General features: G+C 61.3%; 1 protein-coding gene across 1 annotated transcript; it reads left to right on the forward strand.

Annotated features, from left to right (window-relative positions):
* Positions 1-6: 6 nt before the first annotated feature.
* On the forward strand, positions 7-6,052 carry TBX1 (T-box transcription factor 1; the record flags this gene model as incomplete). The annotated part of the gene is made up of 7 exons (XM_046641077.1): positions 7-233; positions 2,186-2,287; positions 3,105-3,276; positions 3,840-3,995; positions 4,599-4,666; positions 4,746-4,846; positions 5,193-6,052. Coding segments are annotated over 7 exons (1,308 nt in total), but the record flags the coding sequence as incomplete, so codon positions are not given.
* Positions 6,053-23,339: the final 17,287 nt, after the last annotated feature.

Consider the following 23,339-nt stretch of genomic DNA (forward strand, 5'->3'; position numbering starts at 1 on the left):
GCCGCCCCGGGCCCGCCGCCGCCGCACGCCTATCCGTTCGCGCCGGCCGCCGGGGCCGCCACCAGCGCCGCCGCCGAGCCCGAGGGCCCCGGGGCCAGCTGCGCGGCCGCCGGCAAGGCGCCGGTGAAGAAGAACGCGAAGGTGGCCAGCGTGAGCGTGCAGCTGGAGATGAAGGCGCTGTGGGACGAGTTCAATCAGCTGGGCACCGAGATGATCGTCACCAAGGCCGGCAGGTCAGGGCGCCCCCTCCCCGCCCGCGACCCTCCCCACGTGTCGCCGGTCTCGGGCAGCGCCTCGGTCCGATCCTCGCGAGTGGGGCCGAGAAGCGGGGTGGGAAGCGCGGCCCGGCCACCTGCGGGCCCCTCTCGGCGGGGCCGGCTCCTTCGCTCCGCGATCCCGGCTCCAGCGACAGCCGACGAGCGCGCCGGGCGGGAGGGGACGGCGGGGCGGCCCAGGAGGGCCAGCGGAGGGAAGCCCGGCGAGCGGGACCGGCCCTCCTGACCCGTGGCCCCAGGAGCCGCGGCGTCAGGAAGCAGGAGCCCGCGCTGTGCACACCCGGCTCGGGGGAAGGCAGCCGCCTCCGAGGGGCCTCCCAACCAGCCGGCTCCCGGTGGATTCCCCCTCCAAGGAAAGGCTCTTCTTTGGTTCCCTAGTTCAGTCCATCGGGGCTAGGTGAAGAGGGGCATCTGGGCAATTGTCTGAAAATTTTAGGAGAGAGTTAAGACCCTTAAAAACAGGGTGCTCTTGTTTGGTGGAGGGTTGCCACCCAGTTTTCTCAGGCCTAAATTTTGGGTGATTGTGGGGCCTGGCTCTGCCACTGGTGCCCACCAGCTTCCATTTGGCCTGTATTTGTTTTAAGAGCTCAGAGAGAAGGGGAACAAGTTTTGCGATGCAACCCATTTGACCAGCAGACAAAGGCGGGTGCCGGACTGTGTCTAATGTACACAAGGAGACACCAGCTCCGTGTCTGCACAACCAAGGAGAGCTCAGGGCCTGTTTGCAGAGCCTTCTTGAGGTTTCCGTTTCCCTGCCGTGGCCGTCCTCCCTGGGGACTCTGGGGCCTGTACTTGGCTCCAGCTTGCGTCTCTTCTCCAGGGCCCCCTTGCTGTCCGTGGACACATGGGCCCCCCTGAAGACTACACCCCAGCCTCTGGCCCAGGCCGGCCCAGCAAGGGTGTTGGCGGTGGCCAGGCTTCACCCCAGCACCCTCCGGTCTTGCAGAGGCGGGGAGGGGGTGGTAGGCCTGTCCAGGAGAGCTGCTTCACGGCATCTGTGTCCCGCCCCCCACCCACAAGGAGTTGCCTGTGAGGGGAAGCAGTAGGAAGGGCAGGTGGGGGCCGAGCCCTCCTGCTGTCCTCCAGGGCCCAGCGGCCGGCCGGCACTCCTGTGCCGTCAGGACAGGGCCAGCTCCCCGGCAGCCCCTGCAGGAGCCACAGAATGTCCTTTCAAGAGCCTGGGTCAGTCACTGAGTTAGAGTCCAGGGATGAGGACAGTCAGGGGACCGTGAGGGCACAGCCCACTTTGCCCTGACTAGCTGCGTTTTGGGGTTATGGGGTGGGAACTCGCTTGAGTGCCCGAGGAAGGTGGGGAGAAGCTGGTGTTGTTCTGGAGGCAGGCCCTGAGAGTCGGGGCAGGGTCGGGGCTGCCGGCTCCAAGGCCTCAGCGAGGCCAACTACCCGGTTTCACTTTGTTCAAGCCGGGAGTTTAGGTGGATCGTTTTGATCGAGCTGGGGGAGGCCCTGCCAAGCAAGTGAGTGAGCGAGCGCGGGCTGAGAGTCTCTGGGCCGGCGACTCGGGAGTCCTGCTGCTCAGTGTTCCCTGCCGAGACCAGCCAGACAGGACAGCCGGGAATCGGAATCGGCAGTTGCTAGGCTGGGTCTACGCAGGCAAAGGTGGTGGAAGAAGCGCCAGGCCGAGCGAGGCTGGGGTGCGGAGGCGCAGCTGTGGCACTGCGTTAGCCAGTTTTGTGTTTCAGAAAAGGGGGCAGGGTCTGCCCTGGCGCTCCCCTTGCCCGAAGCCGGTAGGGGCCTAGTCGGGTCAGAGCAGCCGAGTGACTGGGAGATGTAACGGAGGGGCCAGGCCACCGAATGGAGCAGCTGTCAGGGAGGTCGCCATCCTGGCCGATCAAGGTGGGGTGGCCCTGCCTTCCCCTACCTGAGGTGACCCGAGGCCCCGCTGCCCCCAGGCGCATGTTCCCCACCTTCCAAGTGAAGCTCTTCGGCATGGACCCCATGGCCGACTACATGCTCCTCATGGACTTTGTGCCTGTGGACGACAAGCGCTACCGGTGAGTGCCCAGAAGGACCTGGGAGGGTCCCCACCCCGTGATGCCTCCCAGGGCGGCCCACAACATTAGTGACCAGGTGGGCCCAGGCACCTGCACCTGCCTGACCTGCTCCCTCCCCACCGCCATACGGGACTCCATTCCCACACACCCTACCCGCAGCGGTTCTCAGTTCTCAAGATCCCCCCTCAGGAGGCTGGGCTCCCTGCTGCAGCTGTGGGCCTGAGACAGCTCCCATTCCCCTCCGCCTGGCTTGGCCTGAGGTGGGCAGGCCCCTCGCACACAGCCCCTGCCTTTCTTCCTGTCTCCCTCTCCCAGGAGTTGAGCGTGGGCACCTTGTCCCCTCTCCCCATACCCCAGGAACGCTGGGCCCCGGAGCCAGGCAGGAAAGGTGGGGTGGCTGCGAGAGATTATGCGGGGCGGGCCTCAGCCGCCTGGACAATTAACAGCAATTAATAAAGAGAACGTGGACCGCCCTGCGCCTGAGGCCCCTGGCGCGGCCAAATCCGGGCTCCCGCCGCGCTGGCGACACTGGAGGCCAGCGGGAAAGCCCAGAGCGGGCCAACCCGCTTGCAGCGAAATATGGCGCCGGAAGCCCAGCCTCCTCCCTCGGTACTGGCTTCCTGCTGTCCTGTGTATTGGGAGTGGAGGGGGTTTTCTGCAAGATCCCCCTCAGAAAAGCTCCCAGCCCGTGTGGAAGCTCCCAGCCCACGTGGCACCGATAGCGAAACTCATCAGAGGCACTTTCCGGTTTACTCATTCGGCAAGGCTCTCTCGGTTCACCCCAACATGGCACGACCCCTGTTCTGTGCCACCCCAGGTATGCCTTCCACAGCTCCTCGTGGCTGGTGGCCGGGAAGGCGGACCCTGCCACGCCAGGCCGTGTGCACTACCACCCTGACTCGCCCGCCAAGGGTGCACAGTGGATGAAGCAAATTGTGTCCTTCGACAAGCTCAAGCTGACTAACAACCTGCTGGACGACAACGGCCACGTAAGCGACACCCTCCCCAGGCTGCGCGCTGTCCTGGGTGCAGGCCCTGGAGAGCTTGTTGGTCAGAGCCAGAGGCAGGGCTGGATCAGCTCCGGCTGCGGGGGAGGGACAGGTTGGGGCTCATGGGGGGGGGGGGGCGGTCCTCGGACCTGGGAGAAGGGTCACCCTGCTTCCCTTACCCCACTCCTGGGCTCTTGCGGGAGGTTTTTAACTGGAAAGGCGGGGGTTGTGTGTCAGGGTAGGACAGGAGGCTTTGTGGAGTCCTGACTGGTGATGCCGCTTCCCTGCCCAGCTGAACTCGGCCCTGCGGCCGCCTACCCACGGCAGGCCCGCAGGAGTTCTCCGGGATCTAAGGAAAGAGAGTCTAAGCGTCTAAGCCCAGATCTTTTGCCCCTCAGAGCATCTTTCCCGGAGGTGCCCAGTTGGTCACAGCCTCTGCTTGGGCCGCGTGGCTGGGCTTCATTTTGGGAGTTAAGGGTTTTGCCCAAGTTCTCTGGGAAGTTCACTGCCTGTCCAGACCTTGGCCCATTTCCGAGCTCCGACCTTGCCTTCTTGTTTTCCAGATTATTCTCAACTCCATGCACAGATACCAGCCCCGCTTCCATGTTGTCTACGTGGACCCCCGAAAAGATAGTGAGAAATACGCCGAGGAGAACTTCAAAACCTTCGTGTTCGAGGAGACGCGCTTCACCGCGGTCACTGCCTACCAGAACCACCGGGTGAGGCCCAGGGGTGGGCAAATTCAACACTTCTGGGAAGGGGTGCAATTTCCAGTCTCAGCCTGGGGGACAGAAGGCTTGGACCCGCACACTGTGGGTCCGAGTGGAACACAACCCGACACTGACGCAGCCCCACCCCCAAGGCCTCCAGCAGCCGGCTCCCCTCTGCTGCAGGCGGCTCAGCCTCCTGTCAGGTTGACCTCTCAAGCGGCAACTGTCACTGCGGCCTGAAAGTTTGTTTTCCAAACCATTCCGGAAACTCCCCATCAGGGGCTTGATCCGTGGTTTACCCAGATTCCTAGGGCGCCCCTCCACTCCCTGCCACTGCGGGTGGGGGCTGGAGGTGACCACATTCCCATCCCAATCACTTGGGGCCACAAAGAGGGGCTTCTTAGTGAGAAAGGAGGCTGCCGAGGAGTCCTTGCCGCAGGAGCGAGAGACAGTCTCTGTGGGGAAGGGAGCAGTTGTGAAGCGGGTTCTTGTCCCCGGGGAGTAGAGAGGCCCTTCCTGGGGGATCCCTCTTGACACCACCCCCCCTCCCCGAGGCCCGGTGGTCCCCAGCGCAGGGGCTGGGCGGCTTGCACAATGCTCGCTTCTCGGCAGATCACGCAGCTCAAGATCGCCAGCAACCCTTTCGCCAAAGGCTTCAGAGACTGCGACCCTGAGGACTGGTGAGTGCCCTCTGAGGAGACCAGAGCGCCCGTGCCCTGGCCGCGCGCCCCTGACCCGCTGCCCGCCTCCCTCCCACAGGCCCCGGAACCACCGGCCCGGGGCCCTGCCGCTCATGAGTGCCTTCGCGCGCTCGCGGAACCCGGTGGCCTCGCCCACGCCGCCCAACGGCGCGGAGAAAGGTAGGGCCAGGGTCGTGGGATCCGGGCCGCGGCCCTGCGCGTGCTCCGCCCCAGGCAGGCGGCCGCGCCTGGCCTCGCCTGCGCCCCAGGGGCGCTCGCGGCCTTCGCGCCGGTTGCACAACGGCCGTGGCGGCGGGCAAGCGCGCACTCGCCCGCCCGGCCGACGGCTGCGCCCCGCCCGCCGCTGCCGCCCGCGAGGGGCGCGGGCCTCTGGGGAGGGCCTGGGTCTCGGGCGGGTTCGGAGAGAAGGGGCGGGAGCGCCCGTGCGCGGCCCGGCGCCGGCGGGCCCTGGCGGGTCCCCTCTGCGTGCCGGCGGGCCGCGCTCACCCCTCGGGCCTCCCTGCAGACGCGGCCGAGGCTCGGCGAGAATTCGAGCGCGACGCGGGCGGGCCGGCCGTGCTCGGGGACCCGGCGCACCCGCCGCAGCTGCTGGCGCGGGTGCTGAGCCCCGCGCTGCCCGGGGCCGGGGGCGCCGGCGGCCTCGTCCCGCTGCCCGGAGCGCCCGGAGGCCGGCCCAGCCCCCCGCACTCCGAGCTGCGCCTGGAGGCGCCCGGCGCGTCGGAGCCGCTGCACCACCACCCCTACAAGTACCCGGCCGCCGCCTACGACCACTACCTCGGGGCCAAGAGCCGGCCGGCGCCCTACCCGCTGCCCGGCCTGCGCGGCCACAGCTACCACCCGCACGCGCACCCGCACCACCACCACCACCACCCCGCCGTGAGCCCCGCCGCGGCCGCCGCCGCCGCCGCCGCCGCCGCGGCCGCCGCCAACATGTACTCGTCGGCCGGGGCCGCACCGCCCGGCTCCTACGACTACTGCCCCAGATAACCGGGCGCCTGCACAGCCCGGGGGCCGGCAGAAAACGCGCTCCCCCAGCCCCGGGGCCACCGCGGGCTCCCCTTCCCCTGCCTCGAAGCCATCAGGGTCCTAAGCCCTCCAGCCTCGAGAGCCGTGGAAGTGTCCGGCTCCCCAGTCCGGGAGCCACCGCGGGTCCCTCCCCAGCCCCGGGGACCCGGGTCTGCCCGCCAGTGCCAAAGCGCCGGTTAGCGGCGGAAAGAAGTGTATTTATTGTTCTCTGCGAGACCGTGTCAGTTGCAGTGTAGACGACCCGAGAGCTCCGTCTGCAGGCCGTGTAGATAATTGTAGATACTGTAGATACCGCGCCGGCGCCCACTTGATAAATGGTTTCGCCTCTTTTGGAAGCTGCCTGCGTGTCCGTTTATTTGCGTCCAGCTAGATCGCATGGGGGTCTCGGGCATAGTGCGTGCGGTCAACTCGTCGACCTCGGGTTCTCCCCAACCCCAGTCCCCTCGGGCTGCCAGTCTGTCAGGGAGGAGCAGGGTCTCTGCAGGGCCCTCGGAGCGCCTCCTCCCAGCCCCCTCCTGGCTGGTCCAGAGCCTGTTCTCGCCATGCCTCTCTCCGTAGCCTCCCTACCCTCTCTGAGCCCTGCCTGAGCGCTGGCCTCCCCAGCTTCCACCTTGCCACTTCATCCCAGCCTCCCCCAGGCTGTGGGGACCAGGACTCTGCCCCAGCCCCAAAGGTGCATCTGTCCTTTTTACTGAAATTCCCCACCGGGGCAGTCGTCCCTCTTCTAGGACTTGGTCCTGCGCCCCTGGCCTGTTTGCAGGACGCCCCGTCCTGCGGCGTTTCCATAGAAGCTGGGAGTAACAGTCGGGACGGGACTCTGCCAGCTGGGGGCTGGGATAGGGAGAAGCCCTGACTGATCGGAAAGACGAAAACAGGCAGTTCTGCTCTTCTAGCATTTCCCCTGGCTGGCCCTTGCCCAGGCCTGCATTTTCCCCTGTTTATTGACTTTACTGGCTGTGAGTGTCCCCACGGAGTGACCTGGACAGGGGGCACAATGATGGTGGTCATGAGTCATCTTGAAACCTGTCTGGGAAGCATTTTTCCCAGGCCAGGTGGTGAGGGACCTCTCCCCGCTATCTCAACACCAGGGATGGGGTGAGAGGGACCCTTTGATCCCGCCCTTCCTGAGTCCAGGCAGGAAAAGCTGACAGCTGGCTGGTCAACTGCAAGGCTGCTAACTCGGACACGAGATGACGGGAAATACAAAGGGCTGAGGTTCTACCCCCTTCCATGCCCGTCCCAGTGCATTTGTGGCAATCGCTGCCACGTGGCAGTGGCAACCTGGTGCCACCTCTCTGAGGGCACAGCCAGACATTTCCCGATGTCCACCCTGGACTGGACACTTTCTTCCAAGATGTGTTTGTCCTAGTGGCATGAAGTGACTGAGGGCTTAGCAGTTGAATCGCAGCAACCATTCCCATGAGGCAAGTCTCGGAAGGGGGAGGGTGGCCAAGGCTGCTGAGGGACGAGCTCTGGAGCCAGGGCCCCCTCAAAGCCTCAGAGGGCACCTAGCACCAGGAAGTGAAGACTCTTGCAGCATCTGCCCGAGTGGCCAGCAGGCCCCGGGGACACAGCTTCAGGGATGCACTCCTAAGGGCAGCTCTGGACACCCATCCCGGGTGGACACTCGTCCACCCCCACTGCAGCTCTCCTGGGTGAGCCGCATGTGCCAGTGGGCTCACCGCTTGGGGAAGCCTGTTTCTCACTCGCACCACAAATGCACCCTGCACCCCTCCTATCCTGGGAGGCTGCAGGAGTGACGGGCTGTGGGCTGCCCTGCAGAGCCACCCCCGTGGGTGCTGGGCACCTCTCCAGGGCTTCCCTCTCCCTGTGCACATGTTCGACAGTCGGGCCATGGGGGTGGGGCACGGGGTGAGAACAGCAGTTGGAGAGAGCTCTGCTTTGGTTTTATTCAAAACTAAAGTGAGAAGAAGCTCCCCTGAGCTAATGGTGGTGCAGAGGAGAGGGTACGGCTGAGCACGGGCCTTTGGTGTGCAGCTTGCAGCTTTGTGCTTGTGCACCCCTCCTGCAGTTACTCCCCACTCAAGATGGAGAGTCACACTGCTGCTCAACCTGGTGGCCACTAGCCATAGAAGGCTACTTATGTTTTAATGAAAGAAAGTAGAATAGAACTTAAGCATTCAGTTCCTCACTGGCTTCATTCCAGAGGTGCATGTGCTGTGGTCAGCCTGCTGGACGCCACCGCTGAGGTCTCGCCCTGCACTGGGGAACAGCCCCCCAAGACGTGGTTTTCTCTCCTCCGCCCCCATAGATGAGTTTGCCGGGCTAACAACTTCTCATAAATCAGATCGTGCAGCGGGGCGCCTGGTCCAGCTGCTTCTGCTCCATAGTGCGTTCCCAGGCTGGCCTATGCTGCTGCTCACTGGTCAGTTCTCCTTACTGCTGACCAGTGCCCAGTCCCCTGCAAGGGGCACTCGGTTGTTTTAGGATGGATGCTGTGATGCTCAGCGCTGCAGGCAGGACTGGCTCCTCTGGACAGCCTGCTGTGTGCTGGCCACGCATCTCATCACTGTCACCCTTCCTTTCATCCTGAGGTGGAGGCGAGGGAAAGGCTGGCTCTGGTCACCTGGCTTCTGCTGGGAGCTCTGCATTTCAGAAAGGCACGAGGGCCATCTCTCGGTCGCTCATTCCTAGAACGAATGCTTGGTGAGCACCCCCAGCTGTAGGCGCTGTCTGGCCGCTGCTGTGTGGGGCTGACATTCCTGTGGGCAGCTGCCCCTGGACAGCCATTGGCTTCCCCGTGATGTGGCTGTCCCGCCTTTCTGTGACCATCCTTTCCTTCCCACTTCTGGCTCCCTCACTTTGAGCTCCTCTTCGAACACGCCTGGCCTGCCCCTTCTGGGAGCCGCTGTGCTGTGTGGGGCTCAGGGTCCTGTCCAACCTGGCTCCTCACAGCTTCACCCCTCAGCTGCTGGACTCCCCCACAGCACCTACCTCGGGTTCCCCAGTTGGCCCAGAGGCCCCGTTCTGCTCCCCTTGCCTGTCTCCAGGTGTCCAGCTGCCAGGACCTGGGAGGACAAGAGCACAGACTAGAAGGGACCTCAGAGATCTTCCGGCCCAGGGACCCAGACCGGAGCCGTTCAAAAAACAATGGACACCCAACCTGTGACACAGTAGAGGAGGGGTGGGGCCTGTCCACTGCCCCCTTCACCCCTTTGGGTCCCACGTCAGGGGTCTAGGAAACTGAAGGGCCCTGGGTTGTGGTTGGATGACACCCTGGCAGCCCAGCTCCCTGAGCCTGGCGCCCCCTCAGCTCCAGGGAGGCTGGGGGACTCTACACAGAGTGCACCTTTAGTTGTCTCCCAGCACAAATGACCCATGTTTTTGGAGAACTCGACAAGTGCCGCCTCCTCTTACCTGAGTCTCCCCCAAGACATAGGAACTCTAACGACCCCACAGAACACAGGATCTCGCCCAGTCTCATGGCTGGTGCTCTGAAACGGAACCTGCTCCTGCACTGCCACCCAAGTGGAGCTGGTGACACCGCATGCGGCGTCAGAGACAAAGAGAAAGCACCTGGAACAAGTGTGCTGGCTGAGCTGTAGGGCATAGTCAGACGTGGGCACGGCCTCTGGTGGCAAACACCTTCGAGGGCCCGGTTACGCAGCCTCCCCAGGGAAGCATCGGGGTGCAGAGGCCATGTGCTGGCATTCGGTTGCGGGACGAGCGCAGTCTATCTAGTGGCGCCTCAAGCCTGTAGTTGCAGAGGGAGGGGGGCCCTGGCTGTGGTGGGGCTCCGGTCCCCCTTGCCTCCAGCCGGGGAAGTCCACGGAGTGTGTGGGACCCATCTGTTGGCCAGTGGTTGGGTGAGCTGAGGCACTGCTCTCCAGGTGTGCTGCAGATCAAAGTGCCCGAGCACTGGGGAATCCAGGGGCACAGCTGCCGTGGGCAGAGCCCTTGGGGCCGCCTGCGGGCGGAGCGAGGGAGGGTGGGGGCCAAGGAGCTTCTTCTAGGACTAGAAGGGTGATTCCAATGATGGCAGGAGCGCAGCCCAGATTGGAGCTGGGTGCGAGGGAGAGCACCTGCCCTGGGTTTCGCAGGCCCCATGCCTCAGTTTCCCCTTAACGCTGTGGTATGGACCCCTGTGGGCATCTGCATTTGGGCACATCTGATGCGTGGGCACCATCCTGACCCCACATCCCTCCCTCGGCCCTCACAGCTGCCTCTGCATCCCGACAGCGGCCAGGGCGTGAGCCCGGGGTACCCGGCCCTGGGGGCACTGTGGGGTCTCCTGCTCTACCTCACACATTTTCTCTATTTAGAAAAACACCAATCGTGCTTTTGATTCACTTTCCTGCTTGTCACACTACTCCAAACCAGATGGCCTCACAAGAGGAGACTTCAGAGGCCAAGCGTCTGCACTTAACCGCTGCCAGGTCTGCGTGTGGGGAGCAGCAGAAGCCACAGCATTTTGTGAAGAGCAGCTCACGCAGGGGAGAAGCTTAGGTTTAATAGCAGTAATTAAATTATCTTCTTAATTGTAAAGAGGAATGGCACTGTCAACATCCTGTCTCTCTCAGCTTTTGATCGCGCATAAAGTGCACCGAGTCCTCTTCTTCCAGCGGCTGCCACCCGCGTCCTCCCCCCCCCCGGCCCCTGAAGCCACCGGTCTGCTCCTGCCCTGCAGAGCTCCTCCAGGGCTGCGGGAGGCCATTCGAGATGCCCGCCGGTGTTCCTCTCATCAGCATCTCTAAGTGGGGACGCATCTCGGTGGAAGGGGGCTCGCAGTCTCGAGGGATGGCCTTTCCCCGGAGGCCCAAGCCCAAGTGTGCACCTTACGTTAGACGGGGGCCAGGCGGGAGGAACACGGTCATTTTTTCAGCCACATATTTATGTGTGGGGCCTGGAGCAGCTCTGGGTGCTGGCATCTCGCCGTGAAGACAGCCAAGCCCCCTCCAGTCCTGGGAGTGCTTGCAAATCAGGACCAGCCCCTCAGCCTCCAGTCCCGAGCCCCCCACAGCGGCCCCGCCATTCCAGGATGGGCACCCCTCCCTTTTCTTTGCCCCCTTCTCTTTGTAACTCTAGCTGAAATTCCTCTCTCCATTTTTTTTTCCTACTTTTGAACCCACCCTTTATCCGAGAACCTATTTTCTAGATTCTTCCCCAGGACAGCTTCTTCCGTGATCTCATCACACAGTGAAAGGTGATGGCAGCAGGGTTGGCCGATGGAGGCCTTGCTGAGGAAGAGGCCGTCACTCTCGGGCGCCCTTGCGCTGCCCGCTGCTCTGGGCAGCACATCCCCTGGAGGACACGGCAGGCTCTTTGTTGGAAGGCCAACTCCCCTTGGCTCTCCTTTGTGGTAAGGGAGAGCCTGGTGCACTCAGGTCACTGACTGGGACACAGGTCCCTTCCCTGTCGGCCTTAGTGTGCTGGGATTCCTGTGTCCCGGAGGGCTGCCCGGCCCAGGGAGTCCCTGCACCGTGGGCCGCGGGCGGTGTGGCTGTCCCTCTGAAAGGCCACCCCCTCCCCACTCGTGTGGAGGTGGGATTCGGAGCCCTGGTAGCGTGGCTGTCGGGCTGCAGCACACGTGGATGCACCTACTTTGTGCAAATAGTCACTCTTCTGCTAACAGCAAGTAAAGTCTCACAGGGACTGAGAGAACCAAGTGGCCGCCTCGAGGTACAGCTGTGGGCTGAGAGCTCTCCCCTCAGTGCCTCCCGTGGGAGAGCCCGCAGGGACGCAGAGCCACACCATGGCAGGAGTGCCGCTCAGCCACCAGAGTGGGCTGCCTCAGCCCCAGAGCCCGAGTGTGCCCTCCCTCCCTGTAGGTGGCAGGCCAGGAGCGCCCAGGGCCACAGTGGGCACTTCCTTCAGGAGAGCTGGATGCCCGGTCGTTGTGCAGGGCTGTCCCCAGGGCTGCTGCAGACGGCTCTGGCCTCGTCACTTGCCACCGTCACTTCCCTACCACCACCTGCTTTCCTGACTCCTGCCTCTAACAGGTGGGCGGCAGGAGGGAGCACCAAGGCACCCTCACACGGTCGCCACCAGCAAGGGGTTGGGAGCAGGCGGGCCAGGACACCCAAGGGGTCGGGTGGCCTTCCTCCTCGTGCTGGCGAGGCCACTGTGCTCCTCAAAGCCTGCCCTGCTGCTGGGCTTCCCTTGTCACAGCCATTTCCCACTCATGTGTCTCATCCCCGTGAGAGTCCAAGTTTCTGGAAGACAGACATCCTCTCACATTACACCCAGAAAATAACTTATGATGAAAAAGAACCTGAATTAAACCACAATGAGAGACCACTTCATACCCATTAGGATGGCTATTCCTTAAGAAACAAAACAAAACCAGAATATAGCACGTGTTGCCAAGGATGTGGGGAAATTGGAACCCTGGTGCACTGTTGGTGGGAAAGTAAATGGTGCAGTTGCTGTGGAAAACAGCATGGAGGCTCCTCAAAAAATTAAAAGAATTACCATACGATCCAGCGATTCCACTTCTGGGTACCTCCCCAAAAGAATTGAAAGCAGGAATTAAACAGATGCTTGTACACACCCACACTCAAGCAGCGTTAGTCACAACTGCCAAAAGGTGGAAGCGACCCAGTGTCATCAACTGATGAACGGATGAAAAAATTGGTATATCAATGCAGTAGAATATTATTGGGTCCTAAAGAGGAAGCAAATTCTGCCACGTGCTACAACGTGGATGAACCTTGAGGACACTATGCTAAGTGAAATAAGCCAGTCATAAAGAGACAAATACTCTATGATTCCACTTATATGGGGTCCCTAGAGTCATCAAATTCAGAGACAGAAAGTAAACTGTGGTCACCAGGGGTTGGTGGGGGGGCGTGGGGAGTCAGTGTTCAGTGGTGTGGAGTTCCAGCTCGGGATGATGAAGTTCTGGAGGGGGACAGTGGCAAGGGTTGCGCAACAATGTCGATGTACTTAGGGTCACGGAACTGAGCACCTAAAACGGTTAAAATGGCAAATTTACATTTTTTGGTGTATATTTAACAAAAGACGCTGGATTGTCCATAGTCTGCAAAGGCCAATCTGTCCGTCTTGCGTTGACCAAGTCCTTACCCGTCTCTAAACCAGTGGATTTTTACATGGCAGTTTCGTCCCCCAGGGGACTGAGTGATGTCTGGAGACAGGGATGCTGCTCAGCCAGTGCTCAGGATGGCTCCCAATGCAGAGTCATTGGGCCCAGATGGCACAGCTAATGCCGAAGCCTCAAGTATTTTGAGCCCCACGTCCTGCCTGGCATGAAGCTGGGCGGCAGCTGGATGAGCAACCACCCCTCCCGGTGGGAGCCGCTCTCCTGGCTCTCCTGCCACCAGGCCGAGTCCACCTCAGGCCCTCTCCACACTCCTCCTCAGTGCCCAGACTGTCCAGTGAGGCAGGCCGTCCAGCCTCCAGCCTGAGGGGTGGGCCCTGTGCCCTGGGTGTGGGGGTCAGGACCCCTGGGAGATGGCGCCTCCAGGCGCCTGTGCCCGGGCCAGTCCAGCTGGCTCCCGAGCAGAAGGTACATGGCGGGCAGCATGCACGGAGTGTTTCTACTGTGGCTGTTGGCACCCCTGAAACCATGTGGGAAGCCCCTGTGGCTTTCACAGCAAAAGGCAGCCCTTAGGCCTATGTCAACCCCTGCCCCTGCCCCCTGCCCCCTGCCCCCTGCCCCCTGCCCCCCAGGAGCCAGGGATCTTGCTGGTCTCTCCTCCTCGCCACTCCTGGCCGGCCTGCACATCTCCCTCACGGGACTCTCTCTCCTCTGCAAGGCTCTATCGCTTCAGTGAGGGGCCCCGCCTCTTCCAGAGGACAGTGGGTGAAGGCACCCGGCTCTGGGAGGGCCCAGCCCAGCTGGTGCCTGCTCACACTTTCTCTGTGAGGCAAAGGTGAGGTAGGGAGTGTGGAGTAAAACTTTCACGGCACTTCACATGACAAAGTGCCCGCCACACTGCATTTACTGAGCAAATGACGGCGACAGTTTATGCCCTAAAGGAGTGCACATCCCCACAGGGAGGGACAGACAACATCCATCAGGGTGATTACGGCCTCCGTGGGTGGGGTGGCTGTCATGTGCTCCAGGGAGGGGCTGAGGGGTTCGGGATAGGCCCTGCAGAGGCAAGACCACCAAGGGGGGTGCACCTGCCCACTCTGCTCAAGAACCAGGTCTCCCAGGCCTGAGGGTCACTCTGGGGACAGAAGCCACTCCTCGGGAGCAGCCTTTCGGCCCAGAATGCAGAACTGTGCGTGGCTCAGGTTGGCTGGCCAGGCTTCAAGTGATGCACAGAGACTCACACTGCAGCGTCCACGGTGGCTGGTGTGGCCAAACCAGGATGCAGCCAAGATGTGCCCGGCAGGTGGGTGGTGAGCACTGTGGTCCCTCCGTCCCCGAGCAGGACCAGCAGTGAAGAGAAAGAAACAGCCTGGGTGGCTCCTGTGTCCCGTGAGTGGAAGAGCCAGGCTTGGGAGGCGCCACACTCTGTGACCTGTCAGCGCGCGGTCTGGAAGAGGTAAAGCTGAGGAGATGGGGGACAGACCACAGTGCCGGGCTGTGGGGGAGGGGGACAGCTGCAAAGGGGCAGGAGGGTGTTACTGGGTAGTGGGACTTTGTCCCCATTCACACAACCATCTCCTAAGGAGGGCAAAGGTCATTGAACATAAGTTCTCCTGTTACATATAAAGGCCCCTTCTCTGTTCTGACCCCATTCTGGAGTGTCTCTTCTCTTCTTGCCCCTCTAACGGAGCCGAACAGTGTGCTGGGAAGAGCTTTAGGGTTCTCAATTAGCAAAACGGCAGGTTCTCGCTCTTCACTTCTCCAAGTGCACTGGTAAGAGGGCCGTGGCGTCTGGCGGTCATGGAGAGGGATGGTGGGGGCGCTCTGCCCGTGTGGCTGCAGCCTCAGCCGACTCCATCCTCTCGCCGTCCACGCGGTCAGACACTGGACGTCGGGCTCGTCTATGAGGAACAGAGACCGTTTCATAAGGCACATCGCCCACTCACATCCGACAGAGTTGTTGCCATGTTCCACGCACGCTGGAGATGTCCAGGAGCATGGCTCCACTGCCGGGCACTCCATCCCGGGATGAGGATGGCGAGCGCAGATCCTCCGCCGCTGCGGGCCTGGGCGCAGCGAGGCCTCTAGTGTGGAAGCCGGGCCCTGGCTACATGGGGGGTTGTTGTTTTCCCCTTCATTTTGGTCTATGTTTGAAATTTCCACACACACACAAAAAGCCAATTGTTTAATAAATTCTCAAGGTTAATAAATTATATGTTGTGTAATAAATAATTCTCTATATTGTCACATTCTAACTAGTTGATAAATCAAAATTAGGGATGTAACAAAGTAAAATTTCCCTGACATTTAAACATTGGTTGCAAACTCATTAAGAACACTTCTACATATTCAATGAAAAATAGAAGCCTAACATAGTAGATCTAAAAACACTTCACATCTTGGGAAAGACACCACACGCAACGCGAGGTGCACTAACACTGGTTCTAAAAGCACCCAACTTTTTTAGCTTCTCTTTTCTTTTTTGAGGAAGATTAGCTCTGAGCTAACATCCATTGCCAATTTTCATCTTTCCTTGTTGAGGAAGATTGGCCCTGAGCTAACATCTGTGCTCATTTTCCTCTATTTTGTACATAGGTCGCCACCACAGCATGGCTTGACGAGTGGTGTAGGTCTGTGCCTGGGATCTGAACCCGCAAACCTGGGCCACCAGAGTGGAACATGAGGAACTGTAACCACTTGGCCATGGGGCCGGCTCCGAGGTTCTCTCTTGATTGTTTCTCATTCATTCTTATGTGTGTTCTCTGCAGCCCCAGGGCTCAGCCACCTGGCTCCCCGCCCCTGGTCCCTTCACCCCAGTTCTGGGGTCTCAGTTGTCTGTGCTCACTCTTTCTTGCTACACAGAGAGAAACAAGGATGAGCCTTATCTTGCAAAGGCTGCAAACACTTTGGCCTCCCCCATCACGAGATGGAGTCTGTGTCCCCTCCCCGATACCAGAGCTGAGCAAACAAGGCTCTTGACTCCCGCCTGGCTTGCTGGACGAGCTCTTGGAGTCCCCACTTAAGAAGCCTGACTCCCCTGAGACCACCCTGCTGAGAGGCCACAAGAAGGTGCTTGCACTGAGGGCGCCCCGGTGCCCAGCCCTCCCAGGCCCCGCCAGGTGGAGCAGACACAAAGCGCCCACCAAGCCACTCTGACTTCCTACCCGCGGACAACACGTGCACAGAGCTCAGCGTGGGCTGGTTTATTAACGCAGCAACAGAGAACTGCGACAGGATGAAGCGAGCAACTACACGGCTTAGAAAGAGCAACAGAAACGTAACGATCTTGTCCCAGTGGGCTTGGGCTGCTGTGACAAAATACCACAGACTGGGTGGCTCAGAAACAACGGAGACCCCTCTCACAGTTCCAGAGGCTGCGGTCCAAGGTCAAGGCAGGCTCAGTGTTAACGAGGGCCTGCTCCCTGGCTCCTGTGTCCCCACCTGCTGGAAGGGGCGAGGACTCTCTCTGGGGCCTCTTTCATAAGGTGCTTGTCCCACTCATGACCTGATCACCTCCCAAAGTTCCCGCCTCCTGACACCATCACCTGGGGCTTCAGTTTCCACACGTGAGTCTGGGGACACAGACACTCTGCAGGCACTGGGCCTATCTGACCATTTCAATCCCTTCCCAGCAGACTTCGTACTGACTTCTCTTGCCTGCGTGTCAGTGAGAACTCTTGGCCTCAGCAAAGTCTCGCCTGTTCAAACAGATGACGGCGACTGTCATCTTGATGCCAGACGTCTCGCTGGTCTGTGTGGGAGGTCCCTTGACCTCAGCGCTGTTCCCCACACCTCTGAAGGTATTCTGGCTTTGTGGCAGCAGCAAGACACCCCCGTCTGCCCTATGCCACAGAAGCAGCGACCCCCTGGGGGCCCAGCACACTTTCCTCGGAAGAGCCAAGCAGTGAATCCTCTTGGCGCATGGGCTTGATGGTCCTGGTGGCTGCTGGGACCTGACCCCGCTCAGAGGGTCTGCGAGCAGGTCGGGTGCTGGGTGTGTCCCCGTCAGTGCCTGCTGACTCGTCCGGTTTAGCACATCACATGTCTACACCCTACTTCCCATGGTTGGTGCTCGACTCTCCCACTCAGATGCTCTCCTGAGTGGATTCCCTGAGCAGGGTTTTGGAACTCCTTCTGTAGAACTGGCGATCCGCCACCTGGTGGGCATCTGTCTGGCGGGTCAGTGTGTCTGCCCCGCTCAGCCGCAGCTGCCTGGACCTCCGAGTCTTGCTCAGCCCCGTCTGATGAGATGCTTCCTTCCTGTCTGGCTCCCACTGGGTCTCCTGGACGAGCTGGTATGAGGCAGCACCACTGCCCACTGGGCTGGGGAAGCTGAGTCCAGGCAGGTCCAAGCTGTCCCCAACACCCGTGAAAACCAGAGTGAGGACAGGGATGCCCCAGGAGCTGCGGGGGTGGGCAGCTCGTCTGTGCCGAAGCACAGGTGCAGGGCAAGCTCAGTTGCGAGGTTTCCATCCGTGCCAGCTCGTCTTTAACACGAGGCTTTCCCATGAAGTTATAGCTAGTTGAGTATCAAGCGTTTCTAAAGAACCCCCTGAAGGAAGGTTTTCCCTTTGTGCAAACAGTTCTTTTGTGCAGAGGGTGTCGTGGCCTCTTGGCAGAGACACAGGTGCACCTGACTGAACATCGCTCACTTGGGAGTGTAAGACACGCACCGCACGTCAGCACAGAGCCGGCCCGCCGAGCGGGCGCCACGAGGTCTCCGGACGCTGCGCCCGGCCGGCCCTTCCTTTCTTTGGGGACCCTGGGTGCCCGCGGACCGCGTCCAGCTCTGCGGACTTCATGCACCACCAGACACTGGTCTGGGTATTTGCAGAGGACACATCTGTGAAACTCGGGGAGCACGGGCAAAGGTGGGAGATTCTCCACAGCCACAGCTGCCTCCCCTTGTCCAGAGGGACTCAACCGGCAGTGGGATGCACAGTAAGCGCTGCCTGCCCACTGGGCAGGAATGACCGGGGACCCACACTGCAGGGCGGCCACGGGGCCGGAAGAGGGTCGGCAGCAGGTTCCTCTGGGCCAAGCTCTCGCCAGGTGCACATGCTGGGCCACTCACCTGCCTGTGCCGGCTAGCCAGCACCTGTCTGTCCCTGCACAGCTGTGTCCCTGTCTTCCAGGGGAGACGGCCTGGAGTGGGATCTGCTGCAGCCCTGGCCATCCCGTTGATCAGAGGGGCCCTCACCCTGCACTGGAGGAGGCGGCAGGGAGAAGTGTCTAGATCCCAGGCTGAGCCACAACCGTCACCTCTCAGAACACCCCAAGGCCACTCCTGCTGGCTGTGAAAGAGACTGGGCAGCTTCCAGGAGCCAGGAGCCTCAGTCCCACAACACAACGCTCTGGAGTCCGTCAATGACCACAAGGGCTGGGAGAGACCCTGCCACGCTGACACTGACTGTCACCCGTGATGCCCGAGCAGAGGCCCAGCCATGCTGGGCCTACACTCCTGACCCAGAGAGGCTCCTCTAATAAGGACAAGATGGCAGAACCCCCTGGCCAGAGCCAGAGCTGCATGCGAGAAACGTCGATGGCTATTTCTAAGTATGCGTTCTCAGGCTGCGAGCATCCAAAGCATGGCAGTGGAGGACACTTTCAGAGACTGGTGAACAAACTCCGCACCTCTCGGGGGGGCAGGACTAGGAAACGTCTTGTGGAGGGTGCGAGGACACCCCAGGACACGTGACTAGCGATGCTTGTCCAGCGCATCTCTGGCGCTCGTCCCGGAGCCTCGGGCTCTGCCCTGGCCGCACATCCTCTCCCCTCGGCACCCGCACGCAGCCTTCGCCAGTTCTTGCCAGCTCAGGGGACAGGCTGACTGCTGGGAAGACAACGCCGATGCCTGTGGCACAGAATTGTCACAGGTTAGCCGTTGCGGACTGCAAAAAATCAGAACGACTCCTGAAAGAAATAGCACTCCAGGCCTCAAGACGGCAGCTCGGTAACAGCTAAAGCAGCCAGAAAAGGCCCTTGGGAACCGGGAGGAAACCACAGGGCTGATTCACAAAGCCACCCAAATGCCACGGACAGTTGTGGCTGGGGGTTCGAGGAGCTGCTGGGCCTGGGGAGGGTCCTGCTGAAAATGCCTGACAGGAGGGCACAGGGCACACGGGCCCAGCGTGGCTGGACACTGCCTCCCCACCCGCAGCCAGTCCCCAGCCCTGCACAGGGCCAGGCGAGCACACCTGTCAGCTCGCGAACCGTCGTACCACCCTCTGTAGGGGTGCCCAGGAGCGGGGCTTCTGGCCCGAGCCCTGCTCTCATCCTTTGTCTGCCTGATGGGTTGGAACACCGCTGGCAACTGGGCTCCAAGGACAGGCTTCATGGACTGACAGGAGCACGGGGAAGTGCCTTTAAGGAAAGGCAGGCCTTCTGTATCGTGGTTTAGAATGGAGACTGGAGAAAACTGCTGTGGGACACATGCCCCCCCTCCACCCTCATCCTCTGCCCACGCCATCCACGGCTTCTCCGAGTGTTGGAGGCTGGCCCAGAGCAGCCTCTGCGAGGGCATCGCCCCGGGGCGCGCGGGCAGCCCTGCTGTAGACACCCACCCTCCCGGGGCTGGGCTGCGCCGGACTCTGCCCACAACGGCCTTGGCAGGCGCCCACCGCAGCACCTTCCACCCCGAGTCCCATGGTGCCCGTCGGCTCCTCTTCATGCTGGGAACGCTCCGTATGGACGTACCAGTCTGACTCCCCATTCCCCTGTCAATAGACATTCCACTGTTTCTAGTTTTGGGCTATTATGAATAAAGCCGCTATGTGCATCCATGTTAAGGAAAAAGAAGCTGCTCCCAGAATGCAAAGGGCCCTAAGTTAACATCAAAGGGACTGAGGGTGAGGGCACACGTGGCCTTCAGTAAGGAGCAACCTCGGAGTGCATGGAGCAGAGCTCCTCCTTGCAGAGCACCTGCCTGTCCCATGAGAGCCGTGGGGATGCACCGTGCCCTCTGCAGCCCAGCCTGCGACACTCAGGGATACTGGCTCAAGCCCTCCCACCAAGCATGGCTGCATCCCTGTGCACCTTGGGTCCTGGAGCATGTCTCCCTTGCCAGGTCAGGTCTGGGGAAAGACAGCTTTGGGCATGTGACAAGGACGGTGTGAGGCTTTGCAAACATGAAGCATGTTCCCCAGGCCGGGCGTCTGGAGTGGGGCCCTGTTCCCTATTATGCTGTGGGGCGTTTGAGATGGGTGAGGTTGGTGGTGACTGGCTAATACCCCAGGTCCTGTTGACACAGAGGCCGTGCTCTGCAAAGCCGTGGGCCCCACCGTGGGTGCAGAGGAGGGACCCAGAGGACGACCTGGAGGGCCCTGCTGGTTCGGACACTAATGAGCTAGTACAGTTGGTGCCACCACTGTCCCAGGTGGCTCAGCTGAGTGAACAAAAGTCCCGGCCACCAGCCTCTCCCTTGACAGCCATAAGGCCCCGGAGGCTGAGGAACCCATCTGCCTCCCCACTCAGCCCCAGGCACACGGCCCTGGCATGCACAGTGGGGCGAGGGCCGCGGCAGGCATGCAGGGCTCGCAGGGGCTGTCACAGCCCCACATGGCCCTCAGACACCAAGATTCAGCCACAAGACAGCCTCGGGACACTGCTCATGGACGTGTGACCTCGGTGGGGCAGCCCAGAGCTCAGCTCGAGGTCAGCTGCCTGTGACCCTCTGTGCGCCTCTGCCCTTGTCTTCAGCGCGAAGGCGAGGGCCACCTGTGGACACCAGGTCTACGTCTGCCAAGGCCTCCTCTTCACCATCTCTCAGGGTGAGACGCTGGCAGCCAACACGCCCGGCTCACCTCAGACATTCTGGAAGCATCTCTGGGTTTAGTGAACCTCACGCTGACTTACAGCGCCCTGTCCCCTCATCTGCACACACTCCTCCACAGCTATTGGTGCAAACACAGAGATGCTGCCGAAGGACAGTCGCTGAGAATCTTGATGAGCCGAGGACATGGCCACACACAGGGCAGGGTGCCATCTCCCCAGCTATGGACAGAGAGCCCGTTGAGGCTGCTCCGGTGGCACCTGGCGCTCAGGGCAAGAGCTGAGGCAGGTGGACGTGCTGCCCGGGGTGCCAGCAGGGCTGTGGGGCAGTGTGGGCCACCCTCCCTGTAGCCACCTCCACGCGCAGCCCTTCTCCCGAGAGCCCACTGGGAAGGGCAGGCTGGCACCACTCGCCCTGTGCGCTCAGTGCTTTGCTTTTGCGGGAGGCCAGGCGGGTCTTGAGAGCCGTCTGACAGAACTCTCTGCTGTTTGGCGTCACCTGTGGCCACCATCGCCTCTGGTTCAGTCTCCAGAACAGGCTCCCACAGGAGGGGGCACTGGCTACGGAGCTTTGCTGGAGGTCAGGGAGGGTGTGCAGCATGAGAGCCTGGCCATGGGCAGGACCAGCAGAGGTTCACCTTCTGAAATGACCACACAGCCCAGTGCCTGCTGCCTTCCGCCAGGTCAGCAAATGGCGCCTCCCCGAGGTGAGGCAGCTGGTGTGCGTTCTGAGCTGGCACTGAGCAGACCACAGCTGCCGCCCCAGGACACCCTCGGCACGTGGCCTCTTGTGGGAGCTGTGGCCAGCCTGTGGCTCAGCGAGGCTGCCCTCGTCACCTCTGAGCTGACAAGCCCCCTGTGAGGGGCACCGAGAGTGTGGCTCATGCGGCAGCTGCCCTCCTGTCTGATGAGCCTAAGCAGAGCTGCCCCCTCTCATTCTTCACAATGCGGAATCCCTCTGGATGCGTCCCCCAGCATGCCGGCGACCCAGCTATAGGACACTTGGGGGTGGCATGGTCCCTCCAAAGGCGTCAGAGGACACCTGGCAGGCCCTCTGTCCAACGGGACCAACAATGGAGGTGAGTCCCTGAGCTGGGAGGTCCGTGAGCTCAGACAAGGGGCGGCCGCGGGTGCTGGGAGAGGCTGCGTGGAGACCAGCAGGACACACAGTCGGCAGTGTAGTGGGGTCTTTCCTCAAGGGGCCTGGTCTGTAACTGAGGGGCCGTCCCTGTTTTGGCGGTTCAGGTTAGATGTCTGTTCGCTGGATACAGAACACTGCTGCTCTTGTGGACCAACTCAGGCCTCAGCAGGCTGCCTGCCAGCTCCCCTTCCAGGGACCCATCACCAGCCCGCACCTGCGCCTCTGCAGGCCAGAGGGCTGACGGCACCCACGCCCACCCTGTCTTTAGCAAGTAAGTGTCACCATGGGATCTCACGATCCCACTGCACTTAAGGATCCCTGTTGTGTGGCAGCAGCTCCCTCTGCGGTTTCTGACCTGCAGAGAAGAGCGACGCAGAGCTCGTCGAGGATGCCGGGCTCCCCTCCCAGTCGTGCGGAAGGCGCGTCCTCTGGACCCTCCTGCACTGAGTGAGCAGGTCTCGGGGAAGTCCCTGGAACACCCCAATCTCCCCAAGCCCTCGGATGCCTCCTTCTACGGTGCACCAAGGCAGTTCTGTCATTTCAGCTGCAAGCAGCGTCCCTGCCTTTTGGTCCATTTTCAATGAACCAACCAAACCCTGGAGCCCTTTCTAACCCTCAAGCTGCCACGGTGAGTCCAGACCCCGTTAGTGGGCCTGCTTCAAGGGATCGGCCTGATGTGTCTCATATTCCCACCACCTGGATCCCACACGTGTTCTCCAGATTTCTGTCTGCATAAGCTGGGAAACCATGCAGCTCTTCTGGAGTGTGGCCATCTCATCACGGGTCACTCTTTGTACCTCTTCTGTTGGGGCCAGCTGGGACCTGAGGGTGGTTATCAGCAGAGCAAGGTGGGGGCGGGGCCTGAGCAGCCCGCAAGGCCCCTGCCTCGGGGCTATTTTAGGTCCCTGAGGTAAAAGAGGGCTGGCAGGGCGCTCTTCTGGAAAAGAAGCTGGCGGAAGGAAGGGCCCTCAGCTTCGTTGGAGTCTGCCCACAGCCTGGTCCCAATTGTCAGGGTCCCTTCTTCTCAATCATGGCCTGGCTTTAGGAGAAGACGCCCTGACCCCTGGGCTCAGTCGTACGTGGGAGGAGACAGGGTGCTGCCCCGATTCCCAGCGGCCCCATGTACGTGTTGCCAGCTGTGGCCTGCTCCCTTGGTCACTGAGAGGGCCGTGACTGCCTCCCCTCATGCTCTGCACTTCATGCCCAGAAGCTGCCCTGGAGCTGGCCCCTCGTCCTCCTAGGTCTTGCTCCCTTGGGGGTGGCACTTCCTCCCCCTGCCCCTGCGTTTGGCCGGGCCCTACACCACAAGCTCTCTGTTGGAGGTGCCTTGGCTGTCTCTCAGTGGCACCCTCTTCCTGCCCTGCTATTTGGGAGTCCAGTCACCTCCTTCTACTGGTCCTGCCCTCAGCACTGCGTGCCGGGAGCTCCTGGCCATCCTAAGGTGAGAAGCCATGCGGAATTGGCAGGACCTAGGGTCACACTCAGTTGGACAGGCGCTGACCGCCCTCCCCAGTGGAGGGTGTGAGCATGGCTCTCAGCTCTGACTCTATGTGGGAATCAGGGGGTCACCTGGAGAATTTGTACTTCGAGCCCGTAGGTTTGCAACTAGAAGTTTATCGGAGAGCACCCCCAGGTTAGCCTCTCCTGGGTCACAGACGCCCAGGTGTCTGGCCCAGTTACTCCTTTCAAACCACAGA

Source organism: Equus quagga, chromosome 15 (assembly GCF_021613505.1).
Source record: "Equus quagga isolate Etosha38 chromosome 15, UCLA_HA_Equagga_1.0, whole genome shotgun sequence".
In the NCBI taxonomy this organism is placed as follows: domain Eukaryota; kingdom Metazoa; phylum Chordata; class Mammalia; order Perissodactyla; family Equidae; genus Equus; species Equus quagga.